Source organism: Cervus canadensis, chromosome 3 (assembly GCF_019320065.1).
Source record: "Cervus canadensis isolate Bull #8, Minnesota chromosome 3, ASM1932006v1, whole genome shotgun sequence".
In the NCBI taxonomy this organism is placed as follows: Eukaryota; Metazoa; Chordata; class Mammalia; order Artiodactyla; family Cervidae; genus Cervus; species Cervus canadensis.
Genome location: NC_057388.1, coordinates 53,392,030 through 53,414,906, shown reverse-complemented (window position 1 = coordinate 53,414,906; position 22,877 = coordinate 53,392,030). Strand labels below are relative to the sequence as shown.

The 22,877-nt window shown below is 43.2% G+C and overlaps 1 protein-coding gene across 3 annotated transcripts in view; it reads right to left on the bottom strand.

Annotated features, from left to right (window-relative positions):
* Positions 1–1,305: 1,305 nt before the first annotated feature.
* DOCK4 (dedicator of cytokinesis 4) overlaps positions 1,306–22,877 on the bottom strand; it is a 471,517-nt gene continuing 449,945 nt past the window's right edge. For 2 of the 3 annotated variants that reach the window (XM_043463171.1, XM_043463172.1), the window contains 11 exons: positions 21,534–21,710; positions 20,468–20,551; positions 15,459–15,578; positions 14,985–15,106; positions 14,535–14,655; positions 13,456–13,537; positions 13,213–13,322; positions 10,983–11,055; positions 9,148–9,261; positions 6,483–6,544; positions 1,306–3,888 (listed from right to left, as the gene is read on the bottom strand). In XM_043463171.1, the coding sequence (XP_043319106.1) occupies positions 3,472–3,888; positions 6,483–6,544; positions 9,148–9,261; positions 10,983–11,055; positions 13,213–13,322; positions 13,456–13,537; positions 14,535–14,655; positions 14,985–15,106; positions 15,459–15,578; positions 20,468–20,551; positions 21,534–21,710 (1,482 nt within the window). In that variant the 3' untranslated portion in view covers positions 1,306–3,471. The remainder of the gene's footprint in view (positions 3,889–6,482; positions 6,545–9,147; positions 9,262–10,982; positions 11,056–13,212; positions 13,323–13,455; positions 13,538–14,534; positions 14,656–14,984; positions 15,107–15,458; positions 15,579–20,467; positions 20,552–21,533; positions 21,711–22,877) is intronic. The other variant, XM_043463173.1, reaches the window with a different exon arrangement.

Here is a 22,877-nt window from a genome sequence, read left to right as displayed (position 1 = left end):
GCTTTTTATGTACATGTAAAAATATGAAAATACTTACTGTACTGTAACATTAAACAACAACCAAAAACTGAGTAGTCTGCCCAGTACCCTGTTCTTACAACTATGTAAAACATAGATGTTGAAAACTGAAGCCATCTACTCCATACAGTTTACATGAACATGACCTCCATATTCCAACATTTGCTGGTATAACTTTACTCTTCCAGGAGCCTTTTTGCCGGGTAAATAACTTTATTTTTATGATGTAATTTTTCAACAGACTCATCAAGTTGTCAATAGAAAGTATCAACTAACAGTTATGTCCTAAGACTCTCTGAACCCTGCTGTTTCTTACCAATCCTCAATAATTATATCATGACCTGTACTCAGTCTTAAGCCCTGCTTCTTCAAAGATCTCCCTTAAACAAAACTCTGGAATTTCAGTAAAATCTGATATTGCCCTTGCCCCTCTGAGATACTGCCAAAGCTCTGTTGAAGTGATGTTCTCTGTTATGTCAGTTGGCAGTGAACTCAGCCCTGTATTATTAATTATGTTGGGATACTTGGGGAACCAGCACTTAACAATGTAGGAAAAGTGTGCAATATATGCACAGAGAAAAGACAAAAGGAATATGTAAAAATAATAGTTACATAAGGGGACTGTCAAATTTTCAAGTTTTTTTAAAATGGTATTATGTAATGAGGACAAGGTTTATTTCAGTTAATAACTAAGAATTCATTCTGGTAGAGCTATCTTTTAATGTGTAAAGATCAAATAAGGGCAAAGCTGTGTAACTTATTTTCTTTGTTGTATTTTGTAGAACAATCAATATCAATCCAGAGAGAAGACTACTAAGGCAGAGAAAGAAGCTATTCATATTGTAATTAGGCTTGTAGAATCGAAACACTTGTGGATTCAGTGGTGATGAAAATGTTCCCCAAATGCTCTAAAATCACTTAATGTTGAGAAATAATCAGGAAGACATTGACAATGACCTTTAAGTGAGTTCTGGTACTTAATTTAGCCAGTGGTTTGCTTAGCACTGAGTGACCTAAATGTTGTAAATCTAACACAATATATAGATGCAGCTCACAAAATTAAAAGTCAGGCTTTATTAGCAAATTTGGTAGTCAATGGACTTTGCAGTGTTAAATATATTTCCTATCATTTTACGAACATCAGGGAGAAAGCAGGCATGCAGACAGTTTGTGCAGCTGGCAAAAGCAGCACTCAACTGTTCCTTTTGTACATTTGGCAATTATTTACACAGCTTCTGTTCAAGTAAGGATGTGCTTATGACAGGAATAAAGACAGAAATACCAAGATTAATCAGGTAATTTTATTTAATATTTACCACTCAGCAGCAACCAACATGAACATCTGGGCTAATAGAATCTCTTGAAATGTTCTGCTATATAGCTGCTTCAGAAATACACGCACATGATCGACTGTTCATTGCCCCAATTTTTTTTTTTAAAAAATGGATTCAAGAGCAAATAACACTGATTTACACTGTGCCCAAGCACTAGTCAAGAAATCTATTAAATTACAGAAGAAAAGGAAATCAAAGCTTTGTTATCTTAAGCATGTCACCTTATTTAAATGGAGGGAAGGCTTTACTTCTTTAAAGCAACAGAAATATGTATCTTCCTATATATAGAGAGATATATATATACTTAAGGATGTGATTACAAACACAAAGTGTTATCATCAAAAGCAAAAGCTAGTTCAAGAAATTTTCAACTGAAAAACTTGCAAGATACAAAGCTAAAATTCATGTTCCTTTTCTCTATTAAGAATACTTTCACTAAACATAAATATTTTAACATATATTAATTTTTCTGACATTCAAAACTGTAGTCAATATGGCAGAATTATTGTTAAAAGCACATATGTACAAATATTCTTTTTCCATACATAAAGTATTTGGCATAATTATAACAATCATACTGCATCCACAACAGTTTGCTTTTATTTTTAATTTTTTTACACGTAATGGTATCTCTTATTAAAATTAACCAGTTATGTACAAAAATACTTGAACATTTATTATAGAAAACCTCTATAACCAGTCTCAACAGCATATACCTGCTGAATGGTTTTGAAGGGAATATAAAAAAGTGGTCACTGCCTTCTGGGTAAGCTATCAACAAAAACACACACAGTTAAACTAAAATGAGCTTCCCAACAAAAGAGGGAAAATATTCAACAGTATGATTTAAAATACAGTTCATATCTATTGTCAGTTGAGTGTTATAAACAGTCAGTAAAGAAAACAAGATATAAAATACATTACTACATACAAGGTGCTTTTCTCTTTTCACACTCCTACGACTGTGGCATTAGCATCCCTATCTAGATCTAAGATGCTATGTTGTAATGTTCAAGCTAGCGCAGTCTATAGCCATCCTCCTTCAACAAAAGGACAACAGGATTAGTTCAGCAGACAAGCCCCACTGGTAACAATGGAGTTGTGAGGAATTTCTTATTTTGTGCAGGACTGAAAGTTAATGCCCTTGCCTTTTAAAAGTCCTCTTGCCATTTAATCATGCTAATATATTTTCTCTACTTTTTTTCTTCATTTACTCTATCGATTTAATACTGTCCTGTATTGATTCCTGAATTCTTGTTAATGGGACACATTAATTTGTGCCTACCTAATACATGAACATCTCTTCTTCAATGACAAATTGGGTAGCAGAAATTATCTAAGGAAGCACAAGATTCAAGTAAACATTTCTCCTGGGGTCTTTTGCTTCATCAACCTGATGGGAACTCTGGAAGTAAATTGCACCTTGAAAAAAAATACAGTAGATACCATGGTGTCAGGGTACTAAACGGTTTACCAGCCAAATGGTATAGTAGCTTCTGAAGAATGCAGACAGCAGTCAAGGTCAAAAGCAACCTTCAAGAAGTATGTTTCAAGAACAAAACCGCTTCCAGTCCCAATCTTTGCAACTCCTTTAGTGTATATCTCATTAGCCTGCTTTAACTTTTAATTATGACGATGTGCATTCATTTGTCTGTTGATAGAAAGAGTCAGAAACCTCACCTTATTTACAGAAGTCTTCTGAAGTAAGGACCACTGCCTTAGGATGTGCACTGACTTAATAAGCTTTCATGAAGTATCAAGTATTCAGTAAAAAGTATACAACATTATCACGCTTCGTATTGTTCGACAATATTTTACTGGTTGAGATTATGTAAAAAAAAAAGTGAACAAAAAAAGATACAAAAGAAGGCTTTATCACTATTTATCACTTTCAAACGAGAAACGGTGTCATGAAATTCAGCCATACTTGGGACATCTGGCGTTGGGGATCAGTAACTTTTAATATTGTGCAACATATTCTATTAAGCGAGTTTAAATTCCATTCATCTAAAGACAAATCTGAGTTATTAAAGTGCCTACACTAAAGATGTCTTCTCACCATACCTCTTGATGTCTTGTAAACGGCAAAGAATGCGTCGCAGGGAAGTAGAAAAGGGACTTATAACTGGGAGACTTTCCGGGGCAGGGGCCTGGGCCGCGGGCCGGGGTCCGTCCTCCTGGTCCCGTTCTCCAGGTGGCCCGAGCGCGCCGCCAGGGGCTTGGGGGGCAAGGCGGGCGGCTCGGCGGTGGCGGGGATGGAGAGGCTGTGAGGCAGCGGCACGGGGCGCCGCAGAGTCCGCTCGTACACGCTGTAGGGCGGCGGCGTCTTGCTCTCCTTGCGCACCGGCTCCTCCGACCCCAGCGGCGCCGCGGACGGCTCATTCACCTGATTCTCAAAGCCTGAGGTCTCCGACGTGCTACACCGGCTGAGGGACGAAATCCCGCTGCTGTAGCTGCCCGACAGCACCGGGGAGTTGGAGATGAGTCCTGGGGAGTGGTACTCCACGGGGGACGGGGTGAAGGACTGCACGGAGCCCTGTGCGGAGGGGAAACGGCAGAGCGTTCAGCGTCAGGGTGATGAGCTCTGCTGCGTCCCCCATCAAACCCAGAGGCTGAAGCCCTTCTCTCCCCCACCCCTGGGGAAGGCATGGCAGGCCCTGCCCTGGAGACTTCTGGGCTCTTGCCAGGCTCAAAAGCTGAAGGTTGGCAGCCCTCAGGCTAGGTAGCCTGAGAGACCAGATGTTTCATCTGCAGTGTTTTTAAAAGCCTCGGTTGTTAATTCTGTAAAACAGAGGGTAAAGAATCTGCCTGCAATGCAGGAGACCTGGGCTCCATCTCCGGGTGGGCAAGGTCCCCTGGAGAAGGAAATAGCAACCCACTCCAGTACTCTTGCCTGGGAAATCCCATGGACAGCGGAGCCTGGCCGGCTACAGTCCGTGGGGTCACAGAGTCGGACACGACTGAGTCACACACACACACTCTCCCTCTCTCTCTCCACCTCTTTCTCCTTCTCTCCTAACAGCGCTCTGTGAAAAGAGGATTCTACTGGGAAATACTGCATCCTATGTACTCCTTGAGTCCATTCAAAGCCTATTAGCTCATTAAAGTCTGACAATAAAGGAACCTCAATGACTTTGTTCAGTTCAGTGTTTGCTAAACTTATTTCACCACAGACCTTTTTTTTATACCTCCTCATTTATCACATAATGGCCTATAAAACCAAGAAATGTTATCCTACACTAACTTTACCTCGGTCTCTCTTTTTAAACATGAGAATGCTGGTAGACACAAATCCTTCCACTTATCAGGAGCCTAAGATCAAGAATGGCCAATTAAAAGATCCAAATTCACTGGTGTTTTTTGTTAAAAGTTCGACCCCAAGTGCAAAATAGGGCAGGTAAGCTGAGTCTTCTTCACAGGGTTAATTTCCTCATTTAATTGCTGAAAAAAACTCTTAAGGAGTTTTCTGCATTCTAAGCACAGCAAGAGAAGGGGATGACAGAGGATGAGATGGTTGGATGGCATCACCGACTCGATGGACATGAGTTTGAGCAAGCTCTGGGAGCTGAAGATGGACAGGGAAGCCTGGCGTGCTGCCGTCCATGGGGTTGCAGAGTCGGCCACAACTGAGTGACTGAACTGAACTGAAGCACAGCAAAGCTAGTAACGTGTGGCACTACGCCCTCTAATGTCACCGGGAGTTACAACACAGTGTTTCATCTTTTCAAAGCCTGATTTGTAGATACTGCTACAAGGCTACCTGTGGCCAGCAAGAACACAGCCAGGTCTGTGGAAAGAAGAGTGGCTAATTGGTGGCTACTTGAATATTTTCAACTCTTTGACTCTATTATTAGGAATTATTCTTTTTAAATTTTATCTGATTACTAATTTATACAATCAAGTTAAAAAATGCATATGTGAATCCCATAGCAACATGTGGGGTTCTTTGTGAGTAAGGGGAAATGTAACGATGCGGACACCTTGTTTCTTTGTTTCCAACACATTAAGATAACAGTCTGTGGCTCCCGGGGTGAATGCAGTCACATGAACTTTACCATTAACAGCTGCATGGCAGTATGACAACCAAACCAGCAGATAATTTGCACCCACTAGCAAATTTTGACATCAGAAATGTCAGCAATGCAAATCACGCTTTTTTTTTTTTGCAATTTTCTCCACTGCAGGGATGGGGTGGGGGAGGGGAGGTTTCCTTCCAGATTCTCAATTTCTACCAGCAACAATCCTGAGTACCACAGATGCACAGGATCACAATCTGCCCTTAGGTGTTTGCAGAAGCTAGTTTCTGTTTTTCTTTTACATTAGTTTGAAATGTCTCATCAACAAAAAGGACACAAGAGTATGTGAATCCTAAGTCATTCAGGAACAAATCATTCTTTCCATAGTCACTTCATCTTTAAGCCTCTGGTGTAGCAGCTCTGAACACCTACCTCTGAATGCACCAACAATCCTTGCAGCCAGTCTGATTCAATTTGGATAGAGACTAAATATTATTCTTTACCTTCAGGAGGAATTTTGTATGTTTAGAGATGTTAAATAGCCTATGTCTTCATATTAAATCAAATGTCTGACCTTTAAAGCTTTCCAGTTTGTTTCCCAGAGATTTTAAAATTCATTTTACTGTCTTGTTTTTCATGATCAAGTATGTACCTCTAATGTAAATAGAAGCCTTGGTATAATATGTTAAAAGAGAAAAAGTTGGGTTTGGCATTTTCAAAATGAGTGAAACTGATGAAAAAGGCACTTGAGAATATTTAGTAGATCTTGGTTATTTTTCAGCATTATCCTTTAGTTTAAGGCACATCAAAAACAAACACTTAAGTTGAAAATATCCTAGAAGATACCTAGGGACCATTTCTTTCTAATTCAGTGTATATACTCACTCTAGTTTGTACATTCTCATTGCCACCATTTGGAGAAAAAGGCTAATAATCTGAAACCAAACGGCAGACTCCCCAAAGGGAAAGTCTAATGTTGTTTTCTTACCCATCTTCCTCTCCCCCTTCTATGTTCTCTGCCTGGTCTTTGTAGATGAAAGCACCTTATTGATGTAACAGGGGAAAAAGTAGCAAGGGGCCAATTTCTAGCTCCCATCTAAACAAGAGCCTGTACCTTCAGTGGAGATCGCCCAGCAGGCGAGGGGGATACTGACGCTGTGTGCCTTGCTGGTGAAGCTGTGAAGAGAGAGAGAGATCATTTCAGTTCAGAAAACCAGACAGCTGACTATCTGAAAAAGCCCTCTGTGTGTACAAACCCATACAAGGATCTAGGCAAGGTGGGTGCGTGGGTGGAAAGACTGAATGGTGCCCACCCAAAATGGATTCCCCACAAAGGATGGCAGCTCCAAGACATGGGGTGATCAGTGAAAAGTCACCAGAGCACACATGATGCTTTAACCAAGTGACTGGTCCAGCGTCCTTTCCACTTCCTCAAAGCCCAGATGCTTCTCTGCCCCTGGTCTCTTTCAAAAGGTGCTTTTACGCGTGAGGTGCCAGGGAGCAGACTTTGGGCTGAGCAGGAATGAAAAGACCCAGGTCACCCAGACAGCTTCGAATAGGTCCCTGGGAATGTACTGACATCAGTCTCCTCTTTCACCACCCCTCGCCCTGCCCCCCCATGCAATATTCCTGAAATTGACAGAAACCCCTTGGCTACATCCATATAAAAGGTAAGAAGTTTTCCATTTTTCTCCCTAATGTCTGTACTTGGGTTAGGAGGTCATCATTAAGATGAGAAGAACCCTCTCTGTTTCTCCCAGCAGATTTTCAAGCCGTACACCTGGGACATGGCCAGTGTGAAGACACTGCTGTGTGTGTGCCCTCGTGGACCAAATCCAGCTCTAAAGCGTAAGCACACATACGACAGCCAGCCGTGACACTGTCAGCACGGGAGTATAAGCCAGATTTCCCAGGTCTGCCTACAGCGTTTTCCGTGGGCTCGGGGTTTGCTGCTCTGCGATGAGCTGCCATGCTCCCAGCTGTCACAGTGGGGTTTGCAGCTCGTAAGAAAACCAGAGAAAGGCCGAAGGAAGAGAGACGGTTACAGATCCCACCAGCAGTGAGCACACAGGATGACAGGAGGACAGACCATGACAGCAGTGAGTGCAGAAGGGGAGGCAGCGCTGCCAAGGTAACCGGGGAGAGGTACGGTCACCTGCGTGCTCTGGGCCTAAGGCACTAGGGAGAGTGGCCGGTCCCCCCGCTGTGGGGTCGTGCAGATCCATCTTGCATGCCAGGGCATGCTGTCAGCACGTGCCATGTTCCATTGCCACTGTTAGTTCTCAATTGTGGGTATCGAGTATAGAAGAAGAGCATGGACGTCTAGGGAAGCACCTCTTGATTGGGAAATGGTATTTTTTATTGTCTGGGACCCTCATCCTCTCAACTTAGGCATTCCCTGACACCACCACTGTGGACCACCCAGCAGCCCCTGCACCCTCTGCATGTTTAGAGTGATGTTTCTCCAGAAAAGACCTAAAATAGTTCTATCCCTGTCCTTGCCTACAAGGTAGAGTTAGCCTAGGAAACTAAATACCATGAATATTATTGTCCCTTTGAAAACACTTTTCAAGTTTCCAACTTTAGGAACACAACCAGGTTTAAGCTGGAGGTTGCTGCAATGTACCAACATCATGAATAAAACACCAAGTACTGGTCGGTGAGTTTTAAACTTCCATGGTCACACTGACCTAGCAATGCAGATTATCAAGGAAGGCTACAGGTATTTCTTGTTCTGTTTGAAGATCTCACATGTCTTTCCAAATCTACTGGCAACTTCTAGCTTTGGGAAGGACAAAAAAAACTGGGTAGCACACAGTTTATTTTAAAAAGAGAGTCATTTTTCTTCCTTTGGTTAAAAAAAAAGAAACTAGAAAGATGTTAAAATACAGCAAACGAAACAGGGTGATCAATCCAGAAAAATCCATGAAAAACATAGGTGTCGTATTTTCTCATGCCTTTAGGCTAGTTGTATTTGTAAAGCTTCAAAACGACTCTAAATATAGGCGAAGTGTTGAAAAAGCTCTCCCCATCAAGAGGACACAGTAAAGTGCAACAGCCTCTCTCAAAAACTGCCCTCATATGCAGGTCACCCAGCAATGGCTTCTACAAGAGGAAAAGGGGGTCCATTACTGTTATAAACTCAGGAAGTTTCTTAAGAATAATTTTCAGTGGCTCTCAAAATTTAGAAAGGTTTGGTAAAACACAGATTCTAGGGCTTTGGCCCAGATATAGTAAAATTCTGATTCAGTAGGTCTGCTGCTTAAACCACCTCCCTAGGAGATGCAGTGCCTTGAATGAACCCTTTGAGAAAGATGACCCTGGAATACAGTCTTGGCTAAGCCATAGGGGCAAGGTACTGGTTGGTTGTTCTCCACAAGCCTATCCAAATCACAGTCAATCCTACTCACGGACAACCTGAAATGGGGGCATCAGTCCTGCAGAAAGTGGCTGGAGTTCGCAGAGGCTGATAAGAATGAGGTGCTTCAAGCGAAGGATAGAGAAGATGCTAGTGGTTCAGCAAGGTTAGGGTGCCCCCCCCCAATTCTGAGGATGGTATCTAGGAAAAGAATGTTCTACAGTTTAGGAGTGGTGCGCTTGTAGACTTAGTATAACAGGAGTTGAGGAAAAAGAAGGAACACTGCAGATGAATTCTGTAGCTACTACAAAGGCTTTTACCTTGGACACATCAAACGCTGACCTTTCTGAGGAATTCAGGTCGGAGTAGTCAATAAAAGTTATTTTTATAAAAATGATCATTAAATGCTTCAAATACCCACCAGTCTGTGTGGGCCGTGGAGGGACTGGGGGAGAGATGAGCTTCCCACCATCTGCCATGTTCTTGGCTTCCTTCCCACTGTCCAGGCTCCAGCTGCTAGGGGTGGGGTTCACAGCTGGAAGGGAATAATACAGCTAAAATCACATGGTCCACGTCACCCTGCGAACACTCAATCTTAGAAGTCAGAGTTATCCAGAATGAACACAGCAGCTGGATTAAAAATAAGGAAACTTCCTAAATGCGAACCCTTTATTTAATTGCCCACCTCACAATTATAGTTGACATTTCATTGGGTGATAGCATGTCTCTCTTTTTCCCTCAAGCAGTCAGAACTACACATCTCGACAAAAGAGTGTAGAAACTTGAGATTTACAAATGTGTTTAGACACTGGATAACAGATGGAAGATGTAGTCACTCGACTATTTTAAAACTTGATTTTTAGCGGAATTTTCTGGACAAATAGCACCCTAAAAGGGGGAAGGCAGTGGACGCTAATATCTCCACTTCCTGGCAGAATTACTGGCAAGGAACAGCCACACCACACCATCCTGTTGGCCCTTGTTCCTCAAGTCAAAGGGCTATAGTGGAGAACGTCCTAAAAAAATAATTTGCAATGCTGACAGTATCATTCCTTTTTTGTAATCTATCTGCTGCACACTTCAGTAAGATGCAGAAATATGGAACAACCCCGTTAGGAACAAGGGCAAGACATACAAGGTTATAAATAGCTGCTCTGAGAGGAGGTTTACAAAATCAAGTCTTTAGAGAGTTCCAGTCTGTTGCTCACTGAGCAGACCCTGCCACCTGGTGGACATAGCCAGAATTTCAACATTTTGTGATTATATTACCACTTTAATTGGATGGAACCACCACTCGTAAAATACATTTCCTCTGATCCTTTTAAAGGTAGCTTTGTGGGTTTTCTTTGGTAGAAGAGGTGAGAAAACGACCACATTTCTAAGTTATCCAGACAGAGATCCATATTTGACTTGTAGCGTAAAGCAAAATGTGTGCTTTAAAATAATTTAGGCTACAGTCTTGCTGATTCCCATCTCCCGAGGAAAGTTTTAATGTATCGGTGTACTCAAATGACAATGCAGCCGAGATCTTAATGGGGACAATTAAAATGCACTTTACAGGGATATGTCATTAGTGACTGTTAATTTGCGGGCTCGGGGACTGCTCTGATTTTTGAGGCTGACTCTGGGAGGTGAACGAGTGCCCTGCTGCCAGTCCCCACCCCGCTAGCTGAGGAAGTCACATTTAATTCACCCTTCTTCCTCTGCTGTGTTGCACAGACCAATGCTAATTGGCTATTAACTGCTATGCATATGTTGGTTTCTCATTTTTCACATGACCTTGAGGCAGGGCACACTCCATTATGCACTGGATTGCAAACTTTCAATAGCATCTGAGTCACCCACAAGCAACAGATGAGCTGACTGAATGAGCTTGGTAAGGCAGACAAAAAGTGGGACCAAGGATCCATCTGGGAAGGTGCTTACTGTCCTTGTGTTGAACAAGTAGCCTAATTGGCCACTTTGTTTCAGGTAGCCCTGGGATTGCCTCAGTGGCTCTCTGAATGACACCAAAAGTCATTAAACAGAGGCGTCCCTACCTTGCTCAGATTCTGCTGCTAAATCCTACAAGAAAACAGTTTGTGAAGAATGTATCAGAAATAACTGTCTTCCATCTATCCCCTAAAGAGCAGATCAGTCCTGATCATTAAAGGTCTGCACATCTGCCTTCCACAGGGACACGAGGGCGACGGGAGGAAATGAAGACAATACACTGTTACACATTCCATGACTGGAAGACGCTGGCTTCATACCCACCTTTCTCAGGCGCAGAAAGATTGGGGTCACTGCGTGGCAAAGCTCCATCTCCAATGTGATTAAACAGCAGCCTCTGGAAAGGCACAAGAATCTATTTTTATGGTGCAAGATACTGACAGGTGAGATCTAGAAAACGAGGTGATTATTTTATTACTGAATGGTGTATGCTACTGCTCCATCGTGTCTGACTGTCTGCGACCCTCTGACCCACCAGGCTCTTCTGTTCATGTAATTTTCCAGGCAAGAAGGCTGGAGTGTGTTACCATTGCCTACTCTAGGAGGTCTTCCCAGCCCAGGGATGTAACCCACAGCTCTGTGTCTCCTGCATTGGCAGGCGGGTTCTTTACCACTAGTGACACCTGGGAAGCCCTTACTGAACCTTTTGTTTTAAAAAAATGTTTCATATGGCAAAATAAGCCATATAAAACATTACTTGCTTAACATTGTTGATGATTGGCTTATCATTATTGAATTATTGTTCAATAATGACTCAGTTATATTTAAGGGAAAAAAAGGAGAAGACCCTTAGGTTTCAAACAGTGTTTCTAAATGGTGTTTTAAAAGTCTATACAGGATTTCAAATATTGGTTTGGCCAAAAAGTTTGTTTGGGTTCTCCCATACCATCCTCAAATGAACTTTTTGGCCAACCGAATATAACTGGCAAATAAATTTTTGTAACAAAATATGGAAAAAATAAACAGTAAGTAGCAGTTAAGCTACGGTGCTCTTTATAAATACAAATGCTAGACTGGCAATATAAAATATAAGTAAGAAAGAAGAAATATTAGCTCCAAAAATCTCTAGTCAATGAACTTTACATTTTAAATCCTAGATTAGGTTAAAACATATGAAATGGTTAGTATGTTGCAACCTTTAACCCACAAAAATGCCAGTTTTACATAGTTCTACCTAATATATTAAATGAAAGGCACCAAGTCCTTAAAAATAGATACACCAGAGGAATGTGTATTATGGAAATTTTGGCAACACACACTGCTTCAAATTTTACCAAAAGCAGAAAACTCGGGAGGCTAATCTGGAAGTCTTTCAGAGTTCCCCACGCTGGTGACCTGCTCTCCAGGAGCAGAGGGAACAAACTGAAAGTCCTGGGCAACAAGTGACAAGGGGAAATTAAACCAGCCAGGTGGTTCAGGAAAATGCACTCGGCTACAGTTTCTGCAACGCGTCCGTGCTGTGCGGATGGGGTACCCTGGAACTTTTGGGAAGATCAGAATCAGCAAAGAAACCAATCCAGACAAATTCCCCTCATTCTCATCCATTTCCAGATGCAACTAGCCTTCTGCCAGGATGGTGTGGAAAAACAGAAAATGAGCTGGAGGATAAACAATGATTATTCTCTGCTCCTCAGTTATCCACAAATAACCAATAAAACTGAGGGCTCCATAGGAATCTTTACCTTTGAAACCCCGCCTCAAGGTGCTTAAAGGGCCCAGAGGGTGAAAACGTTGGCCATGCAGTCACTGAGGCTGAGAGAGATCACTGCAAAGCCAAGAGAAGCTGAGCAGGTGAAGAGGGCTGCCGGGGAGGCCCCAGGGTTCAGCCACTCCCTCCTCAGTGCATTTAAGAACAGCAGAGGCAAAAAGACACCCTCTTCACTCTTGGATACCTCGGTAAGCAATCCGTGGCAGCCATGCCTCTCCTCAAGGAGGCGCTAGTGGTAAAGAACCCAATGCAGGAGACATAAGAGATGCGGGTTCAAACCCTGGGTTGGGAGGATCCCCTGGAGGAGGGCATGGTAACCCACTCCAGTGTTCTCGCCTGGAGAATCCCACAGACAGAGGAGCCTGCTGGGCTGCTGTCCATGGGGTCACAAAGAATCGGACATGACCGAAGCGACCTAACACGAAGTACAAGGAGTTCCTCCGAATTTCTGCAGACAGACACCCCCGCCTCTAACTCATTCACCCGTGACCTCTCTTAATGTTCAAGTGGCAGCAACAAAACAGTCAGATCAAAGTGGGTAAAATCATTTCCCAATTCCCTCTCAGCTCTACTGCTCGGGCAACCACCAGGCATCCACGTCAGATTCGACGGTTCACACAGAACTTCCTAACACCAGGCCCGGGGCCGAGGTGTGGACTTCACCCAGCTGGACTTGTCAGCACGGCCCGTCTGTGGTCTCTGGCAGCTCCCGTGACTTTCTGCAGCCCTGGAAGTAGCATCCAGACTTCTCCTTGTTTCCTAGAATTTCCATCCCCCACACTCTACCTGAGAAGGTTCCACAGGTGTCGGATAGATGGCGCTGCATGGCCGCTCTCTCGGGGACAGGCAAGCGTTTTCTCTGGAATGTTTGTGTTTGTCGGACAACAAAGGAGAGGCTGGGAAGAGACGGGAAGAGAGGCTCCTCAGGGTGGTGGTGAGCTGGGACCATTTGGAGGAGAAAACCTGAGCCTGCGGGAGGCTAGAAGGTCCTCTGGGCACCCTCAGTCCACCCCACGCCTTGGCACTGACCTCTGGCACTCGAGGGAGCAGAACTTGTCACATTAGGCGAGGCGGAGTGAGTAGAACTCAAACTTGAGGTAGATGGACTTGGCTGGAAAACACGGGAGCTGTTATCAGATAAGGCTTAGAGGCTGCAGACTACACTGATGCGTTTGAAACAAAATCACCATTTTTTTTTTTTTCAAAGTAGAAAAAGCTCATTAAGAATTATGGGAAAATCTCACTAACTCAGACCAATATGGATGCCTGTCTGAATTAATAAAAAAAAAAATCTGAGATTTTTGACACCTGCCAAAGGAATGCCTTTGTGTTCAATTCAGCTCCATACAGCCTGTGACTAAAGACCAGTCAGCAGCGGCTCCCTGACTAAAGCACTAGCAGAAAGGCTCCCAGCCTCGGGCAGATAAACAGATGAGTGCTTCTAAAAGGCAGAGAACATGTCTGCGCCTTTTCTCCAATGTCATACATTCAAATCGTAAATTTGGCAATATGTGTTATGGCCCCTTTCCAAAGACAGAGGTGAGGAAAATTTCAGCTGAGTCTTACCGAGTGATTATCAATGTCCTATTAGCTGTATCTAAACACAAATTTTTGTTCCAAGAGTTACACTGACACTTAAATCCCTAAAAACCTCTGTTTTTCTTTAGTAAACAGTTTTTTATTATGGGAAATTTCCAACATATACCTAAGTAGAGGAATCTTAGAATGGGCCCCTAAACGGTATCTTCTTAAAAGAACAAAACACTTAGGAATGCTAAGAGGCAGCTGGTCGGTGGTGACAAGCTCCAGGACACCCAACTGAAGACCTGACTCAGAGGCAGAGCTCAAAGTTCCCCTCGTAGGGCCTGGCTGGGCTTGCCCACCGCTGGCTCAGGTCTTCCTAGAGTGGCCGGGGCAGCTTTGAGAGAATCAGCTTTGCAGACTCCAGGGACCAATAAGGCAATACAGGTGTGTAAAGGTTTGTCCTTAGGTCAAGTTCTCGCTCGTAGGTCTGTTCCTAAGCATAGCAGAGTGAATGGAAACACTCATGATTGAGACAGAAAGGGAATAAACAGGACCAGACAAAAAGAAAACAGCTGATCAAGTACCTGCATGTTAAAGACTTCATCAGAGCTTTCTGATTGCCCTGTAATATTGCTTACTTCAGCAGACGCTTGTGAGGACAGTGAGGAGGAAGAGTATCGGTTGACAGCTGGGTAACTTAATGGGCTGTTTTCAGGGAGAAAAAGAAATGGTCGTTAACTTAGTCTCTACATTGCACTTTATCACATGCTGGCATGGTATAAAAACCAAAGGGAAAAAATATATATACATCCCATTTTGTCGCCTCCCGTTTGCCTCAATGTGATCAAATGTCTGAGTTTATTTCTCATGCTGTTGCTGTTTTACCAGTGGCAGATGTCTGCAGCTGCCTCTAGGGTTACTTATTTCATTAAGAAACCGCATATTTGACAAATTGTGCCATAAAGAACGAGACAATCGTTCCGCATCATCTTGTGGGAATGCCAAATTGTCAGATAATGCAGAATGTGACTTACCTGCGTCGAGGAATTACCCTGGTGCCATCTGGGCTCATGGAAGCAGGTGCTGAGTTTCTACACACACGAGGGCTTCCATTAGGAAAATGGACTGGACTGGCTTGTATACAAGCGGAGAATTCCTAAAGAGGTAGTAAAGAAAATATTTCAGAATTGTAACGGTAAGGGCTGAATCACTCGAGAGGTGCTGTGTGGTACTAGATGTGCATTCTGATGGTCATAAAACCTTTATATAGGCACTTAGGAATGTAAGTTATTAAGCCTTCCCTCATTTACTTTTTCATTTTCATGAAAGTTAAGTGTGGTAAACCAAAGTTAATACAATTTTAATATTTGAGGGCTCTCTGGTAAAATTTTGGTGCAGTTTGGCAGACAAACCAAAAGATGTCACTGTTGTATACTTCATGGTTCCTCTTAACAAAAAGCAAATGGAAGAAGTCGGACTGCCCCCTGGCGGACCCTTCGTGTACATACCTGAATCCCCAAGCTGGACTTCATCACAAAGAACTGGTCGACCAGCTTCTTGTGAAGGGGTCTCATATCCTGAGGCACAAACTTCTCGTGCACGGCCAAGCCAAATTCCAAAATCTGTGCCTTGAGAGTAATAGAAGGAAAAAATCCCCATCAGTGAGTACCGCCTTAAGTGCCTGCTGGGGATTCAAGCATGGTGCCCTGCGTTTTGCATGCATTACTGTTAACCTCCCCATCCGACAAGACAGGAGCAAACCTTAGTTTACTGCGGAGAGCACTGAGGATCAGAAAATTCTGCATGTGCAGATGTAGCAAATGGACTGGTGGACACAGCTGGGGCAGGAAAGGGTGGGGTGGATTGACAGCGTAGCATTGACATACACTATAATGCCCTGTGTAAGACAGCTCGCTAGTGGGAAGTGCCCTATAACACAGGGGGCTCAGCTCAGTGCTCTCAATGACCCAGAGGGCTGGGAGGGGGAATCCAGAGCGCGGGGACACATATACACATATGGCAGATTCCCACCGCTGTACGGCAGAAACTAACACAACACTGCAAAGCAATTATACATAGTTTTAAAAAAGAGAATTCTGCACGTACTAAAGGACAAATGGGAATCTGAACTTAAGTCTGATTCCAAGGACTTAACTGTCCTACTACCCCAAGTTTCTTTCCCATGTATTTTCAACCTGTAACAACAACCATATTTAACAGTTAAGCGTCCCTTTGGCCCTTTCCTGCACTTCTCAGAAGGGGGCAAGGGATGCAGCTCCCTGTTAGGAGGGTCAGGTGGTTCTCCCCTTAGTGATAAAGAACCTGCCTGCCAATGCAGGAGATGTAAGAGACGCAGGTTCAATCCCCGGGTCGGGACGATCCCCTGGAGGGAGGGCAAGGCAACCCGCTCCAGTATTCTTGCCTGGAGAATCCCATGGACAGAGGAGCCTGGCGGGCTACAGTCCATGGGGTCACAAAGAGTCGGACACGACAGAAGTGACTTAGCACGCGCCACGTGGTACTCCCCACGGGACCTCTTTTCTGGCTGGCACTCTTTCAGCCACGTTACCCTTCTATCTCCTGTCAGTTCCTCTGTCCCTACCCCTCCCTCCCTCAGATTTTCAAAATCTGTCAGGGAGGAAGGAATGAGAGGGTGTTCTGTAACAGTTGCTATGTTCTTGTTTTTGTTAAAAAATATTCTTCTTCTTCTCCTTTATAATGCAAAAAGGAACAGTTCCTATTTTCAAAAAAGGTTTCCTGCTCTGAGAACCTAAACTGAGATGAATGTAAACATTCAAGTTTCCTTTGTACAGCTAGGTCAAAAGTGCTTAATCCCTTTGATGGGAGTAGAAGACATCTTTTACATTTTAAAAAACGCCCCATGCTACAGTGGTCAAAAGGACAAATTTCAGAGGCTGAGAGGAAAACAAATCGCACATCACTACTAGACGGTCCTTTATCTTTACAGCCAATGATGGTTCAAGTTTGAAAGCTTCAGGGCAGACATGAGTGACGCTGGGTGGGTGAGAGCATCCAGTACCGCCCTAAGGGTCAGAACGGTGGCAACTTTGCCTGTAATATTTGCATAAAGATAAAAAAAACACCTTGAAATAAATGTCAAGTGCAGTATGTCTGAGGCCAAAGGGCAAGCCCGGTCTCTGTGGGCAGGGAGGAGGGCTGGAGGAGTCAAGTCTACGGGCAGGGCCCTTGGTCCTCTGCATCTGAGACTCTGGCTGCGAAGAGCCCGCCCTTTGGTCCAGGTAAGGCTGCAGGTTGGGTGCTCCTGGAGGCAGCTTCGGCATGGAGACTGGGCTATTCACTGGGGAGTACCCCTGGGATCACTGCCCATGGGAGGGAGGGGCAGAGCGGGACTTGACTGAATAGGAAACTGAACCGGCACGGCAGCCTGAAAGCCTTTGCCGACCCCAGGGCAGCTCGGGGCCTTGAATGATTCGTCACAACTGCACTGTGTGTGCCCCAAATGGCCAGGCTGGGCCTCTCCTTCCCGGTTACCGGATGCAGGTCATCCAGGAAAGTAGGGACATTAGGCTAGGTGACACTGCAGCAGAGGCAATGCTGGAGGATCTGAGAGGCCAAGGTGTCTTCCAGCAGGTGGGGCCACAGGTCCTTTCTGGAAGGAGCCCTGGGGCTGTGCAGCTCCGAGTCTACTAGACAGGTCTCTGAACCGCTTCCCAGAGGACCATTGCTCTCCAGCCCTCCCAGCTTCCTACAGTCCTGCAAAGACATGTGACTCGCCCAAGGTCACAAGGCTATACCGTGCATGACTTGATAGGCTCTAATGCTCCCTAGGCCACAGCTCTTTCCACAGGGTCCCATGATGCAGACAAAACAAAGGTTCCTCAATCTTTTTCTTGAGAGACTGCTTCAGTCAGTCAGTTCAGTTGCTCAGTTGTGTCTGACTCTTTATGATCCCCTGAACTGCAGGATGCCAGGCCTCCCTGTCCATCTCCAACTCCCAGAGCCTACTCAAACTCATGTCCATCGAGTCAGTGATGCCATCCAACCATCTCATCCTCTGTCGTCCCCTTCTCCTCCTGCCTTCAATTGTTCCCAGCATCGGGTCTTTTCAAATGAGTCAGCTCGTCACACCAGGTGGCCAAAGTTTTGGAGTTTTAGCTTCAGCATCAGTCCTTCCAATGAATATTCAGGACTGATTTCCTTTAGGATGGACTGGCTGGATCTCCTTGCTGTCCAAGGGACTCTCAAGAGTCTTCTCCAACACTACAGTTCAAAAGCATCAATTCTTCTACACTCAGCTTTCTTTATAGTCCAACTCTCACATCCACACACGACTATTGGAAAAACCAAAGCTTTGACTAGATGGACCTATGTCGGCAAAGTAATGTCTCTGCTTTTTAATATGCTGTCTAAGTTGGTCATAGCTTTTCTTCCAAGGAGCAAGTGTCTTTTAATTTCATGGCTGGAGTCGCCATCTGCAGTGATTTTGGAGCCCAAGAAAATAAAGTCTGCCCCTGTTTCCATTGTTTCCCCATCTATTTGCCATGAAGTGATGGGACCGGATGCCATGATCTTAGTTTTCTGAATGTTGAGTTTTAAGCCAACTTTTTGACTCCCCTCTTCCACTTTCATTAAGAGGCTCTTTAGTCCTTTTTCACTTTCTGCCATAAGGGTGGTATCATCTGCATGTCTGAGGTTATTGATATTTCTCCCAGCAATCTTGATTCCAGTTTGTGCTTCATCCAGCCTGGCATTTCACATGATGTACTCTGCATATGAGTTAAATAAGCAGGGTGACAATACATAGCCTTGACGTATTCCTTTCCCGATTTGGAACTGGTCTGTTTCATGTCCAGTTCTAACTGTTGCTTCTTGACCAGCATACAGGTTTCTCAAGAGGCAGATCAGGTGGTCTGATATTCTGATCTGTTTCCACAGTTTGTTGTGATCCACACAGTCAAAGGCTTTGGCGTAGTCAATAAAGCAGAAGTAGAGTTTTTCTGGAACTCTTGCTTTTTCAATGATCCAGTGGATGTTGGCAATTTGATCTCTGGTTCCTCTGCCTTTTCTAAAACCAGCTTGAACATCTGGAAGTTCATGGTTCACGTATTGCTGAAGCCTGACTTGGAGAATTTTGAGCATTACTTTACTAGCATGCGAGATGAGTGCAACTGTGCAGTAGTTTGAGCATCTTTGGCATTGCCTTTCTTAGGGATTGGAATGAAAACTGACCTTTTCCAGTCCTGTGGCCACTGCTGAGTTTTCCAAATTTGCCGGCATATTGAGAGGCTTTTTAGCCCTTTTGATTTTAACTTGAGGGAAAGAGTTCAGTCATACTGAATACAGCAGGTAAGAATCCTGGGGTGACACAAACTGCTCACGAGAGAATTAAAAATCAACAAAGGCTAAAGGCATTCCATAATCCTAAGTACTTGATGACCTAAGCTGCTCACTTCATTTCTAGCAACTACATCATCCCCAGGGCCACAATGAGAATTTAACTTCTCTTTCCTTTCAGGTCAAATTCAAGTAATCCCTCTTTTCCAGAAGCTGTCCAACTGACTCTTCCACCCACGGTCCTGGTCCATGGCCACTTCTCTCCCTTCAGTATCAATTTTGTGGACCAAGCCTACAGAGCATAAAATATGGACTAAAACCAGATACAGCCTCATCATTTCCTAGTCCAACAGAACATGCTTTGTTTATTAATTTGGCATTATCAAATGTCACATTTTATCATACATATTCCATTTTTCATAGATATAAAATGTTTCCTATTGATTTCCTATTGATTTATTTCCTATTTAACCCAGCCTCTCACCATAATGTCTCCCACCTCAGACGTTTTCAAACCATTTTCAGGCCAAGAGCTATCAACAGGGGAAGAGAAAGCAACAGGTTATTCACCCTGGCTCTTCGTATTTGATGGAACCAAAGAAACAAAAGCCAATTGTGCTTTTGTAGAACTGAAAATGATGAGATTGTATGTAGATCTGTCTATGTCATATGATCTACAGGCTTTGTCTGCACAGCGTGATACTGTTTTAAAGCAAAGGGTATTACTGATTGCCCACTTCCTTAGTCTAACATTTAAGTACGAATCTCATTCATTCCTTTACTGAATCATTCATGTTAAATTGGCCTGAAGTTACACGATCCCAAAATCTTGAGTGAAAAGTTGGCATCAAGTCTTTGGGGACTGAGCATTCAAAGAACGTGCCAAGGGCTGACATGATGTTTGCTCTAAGGGGCTGCCATAGTCGACTCATTTTTTCGTTTTCCCCCCTACATCTAAGTGGGAAGAAAAAGTAGAAATTAGCAAGTCAGGATATATGACAAGTGAATCTGTAACCTGTGACTGCTAGATTGCTGACATGTGGGGCTGGCCAAAAAAGTTTGTTTTTCTGACACAGCTTATGGAACAACACAGACAAACTTTTTGGCCAACCCAGAGAAAACCATGTAGATGGGACCCTGGGTAGGCAAGCACATGTGTGCATGGAAGAGGGAGAAGGTGATGGGCTTCTGCCCCCCTTACCTGCTCAAGCATCAGCTCTCTTAACCGTGCGATTTTCTCTCCATCTTCGGGGTGACTTAAGATATATTCCTTGACAAAGAATGCCTGGTAAGAAGAAAGGCAGTCAGTTTACTTCAAGAGGGTTACAAAGGAAGTGGAAGACACACTTATTGTTTCTAAGGCTTCTTTAAAGAAATATCACTATTATATATCACTTTTGGGGGCTGGATGGAATGATTCAAAGTGTGGCAGCTGGTCAGAGGGAATACAAGGAGGTGATTGTTAACAGGCGATCAGAGATTGCATGAACTTTGTATCTTTGGTAAAACAGCAAATCTAAATCCATAAGCTTTTATGACATCATGTTGCTGTTCAGTCGCTCAGTCGTGTCCGACTCTGCGACTGCAAGGACTGCAGCACACCAGGCCTCCCTGTCCTTCACTGTCTCCCAGAGTTTGCCCAAGTTGTGCTAAAGAATGTTCAAACTACTGGACAATTGAGCTCACTTCCCATGCTAGTCAGGTTATGTTCAAAATCCTTCAAGCTAAGTTTCAGCAGTACTTGAATCGAGAACCTCCAGATTTATAAGCTGTGTTTAGGAAAGGAAGAGAAATCAGAGATCAAATTTTCAATATTTGTTGGATCATAGAGAAAGCAAGGGAATTCCAGAAAAACATCTGCTTATGACATGCTATCCTAAAATAAGCTGCCTAAAGACTCAGAATGATCAAGATGGTAGCCCCATCTTCCAAACAAGATTAGATTCTTTTATGTCCAAGGATCACTCTTTGCTTAGGGAAATGGGTTTAGGTAGCCATTTATTAAACAACTGTGATACCTTCACTACTTTTATTCAAGAAAACACACACATGCACATACTTTTAACCTCAAAATATCACATTCTGGGAAACAGAGTAAGTGTGCATCCCCAGTGATTACACATTTGCTCTATTAAGCAAAGAAATCTGGTTGTATTGATTGTGGCCCTATGTCAGCAGGCTGATGTATGGGCCTATCTTGAAAAAAGACTTCTGAAACCTTAAGAAATCACATATGAAAACTTTCACATAACAATACAAATCCTTACCTCTTGATACCTGGAAACTCCACCATTAACCGCAGCGTCTATAACTCCATTCAGGCACATGGTTAGGGGATTAATATTCTGCATCTGTCTTGTCTGACACTGACCAATCAGAGTCTTCAGCTGCTGATTCTTATTCTCCAGCACTTCAATGGCATTTTCCAGAGGACTCATTTCTACCTGAGAACAAATGAGCATAAATATATATTGGATTTTGTGACATTCAAGAAGAAAGACAAAGTAGATTATCCACATTCTGAATTATCTGTGCTCCCCTCAATATCTCTACCAGGGGCCATCAGTATAGAACAGACAAGGATATAGAAGACAAATTAGCTGTTTGTAAGGCCTGGGAAGAGAAGGTGATTATGTTCACTGGCTGAAATGTGGTTCGAATAATCAACAATCACTGATTATATATTAGCACTAAAACAATTTAATTCTTGAAACAAAATTCAAGCCTATGTATTTTACAATTTATTTTTTCTTTTCTTTTGAAGGCTAGGTGTTCAAGGACCCTGCATATTCTTAGCATCTTTCTAGATACTTAATGCGAAGTACCACAGGAGATAACAAAATGCATTTACAGATCCTCTGATGTCAAGGAGATTTCAGCCCAGTTGGGAAGATGGGACATATGCCCACATGGACCCCATATGCGTATATAACAGCACCATAAGGTGGCACAGGATGGCACACAGTTTTGAGTTATAGAAAATAAGATAATCAGATATGCTGCAGGATCTATTTGTTCCAGGAGAGCCAAATAGAATCATAATGACTTTTCCACTCTGAGTTTTAATGGGAGACTCATTGTGAAAATGATGAAACTGCTCTTCAAATGTACAGCATTGTGACCGTTACTGACATTGACATACTCTTTGAAGAGAAGGTCTGCCAAGCTCTCATCTGTATAATAATCTAAGCTTAAGGATTATTAAGGAAGGGAAATTATTATTGGTTAAGGAAATAGTTTTTAAAGGTCACCTGAATCATCTTAAACCAACACTGAAAAGTACTAGAATGATTTGACTATGTCAGAATTCAGAATGTACATTTATCAAAAGACATTATACAAGAGGACAGATAAACCAGAAAGTAGGAGAAGGTATTTGTAACGTAAAAATCATCAGTCTATGTCCAGAATATATAAAGAACTCTTATAAGCCATTAAGAGAAAGGCAAACAGCCCACTTAAACATGGACAAAAAACATAGCCATTTTATGAAGGAAGAAACCGAAATGACCAGTAGACATATGAAAAGTGTCAAAACTGCATTTTTGATCTAAGAAGTGAAAAATAATACCACACTGATATACTATTAAGCACTTACCAGAATGGCAAAA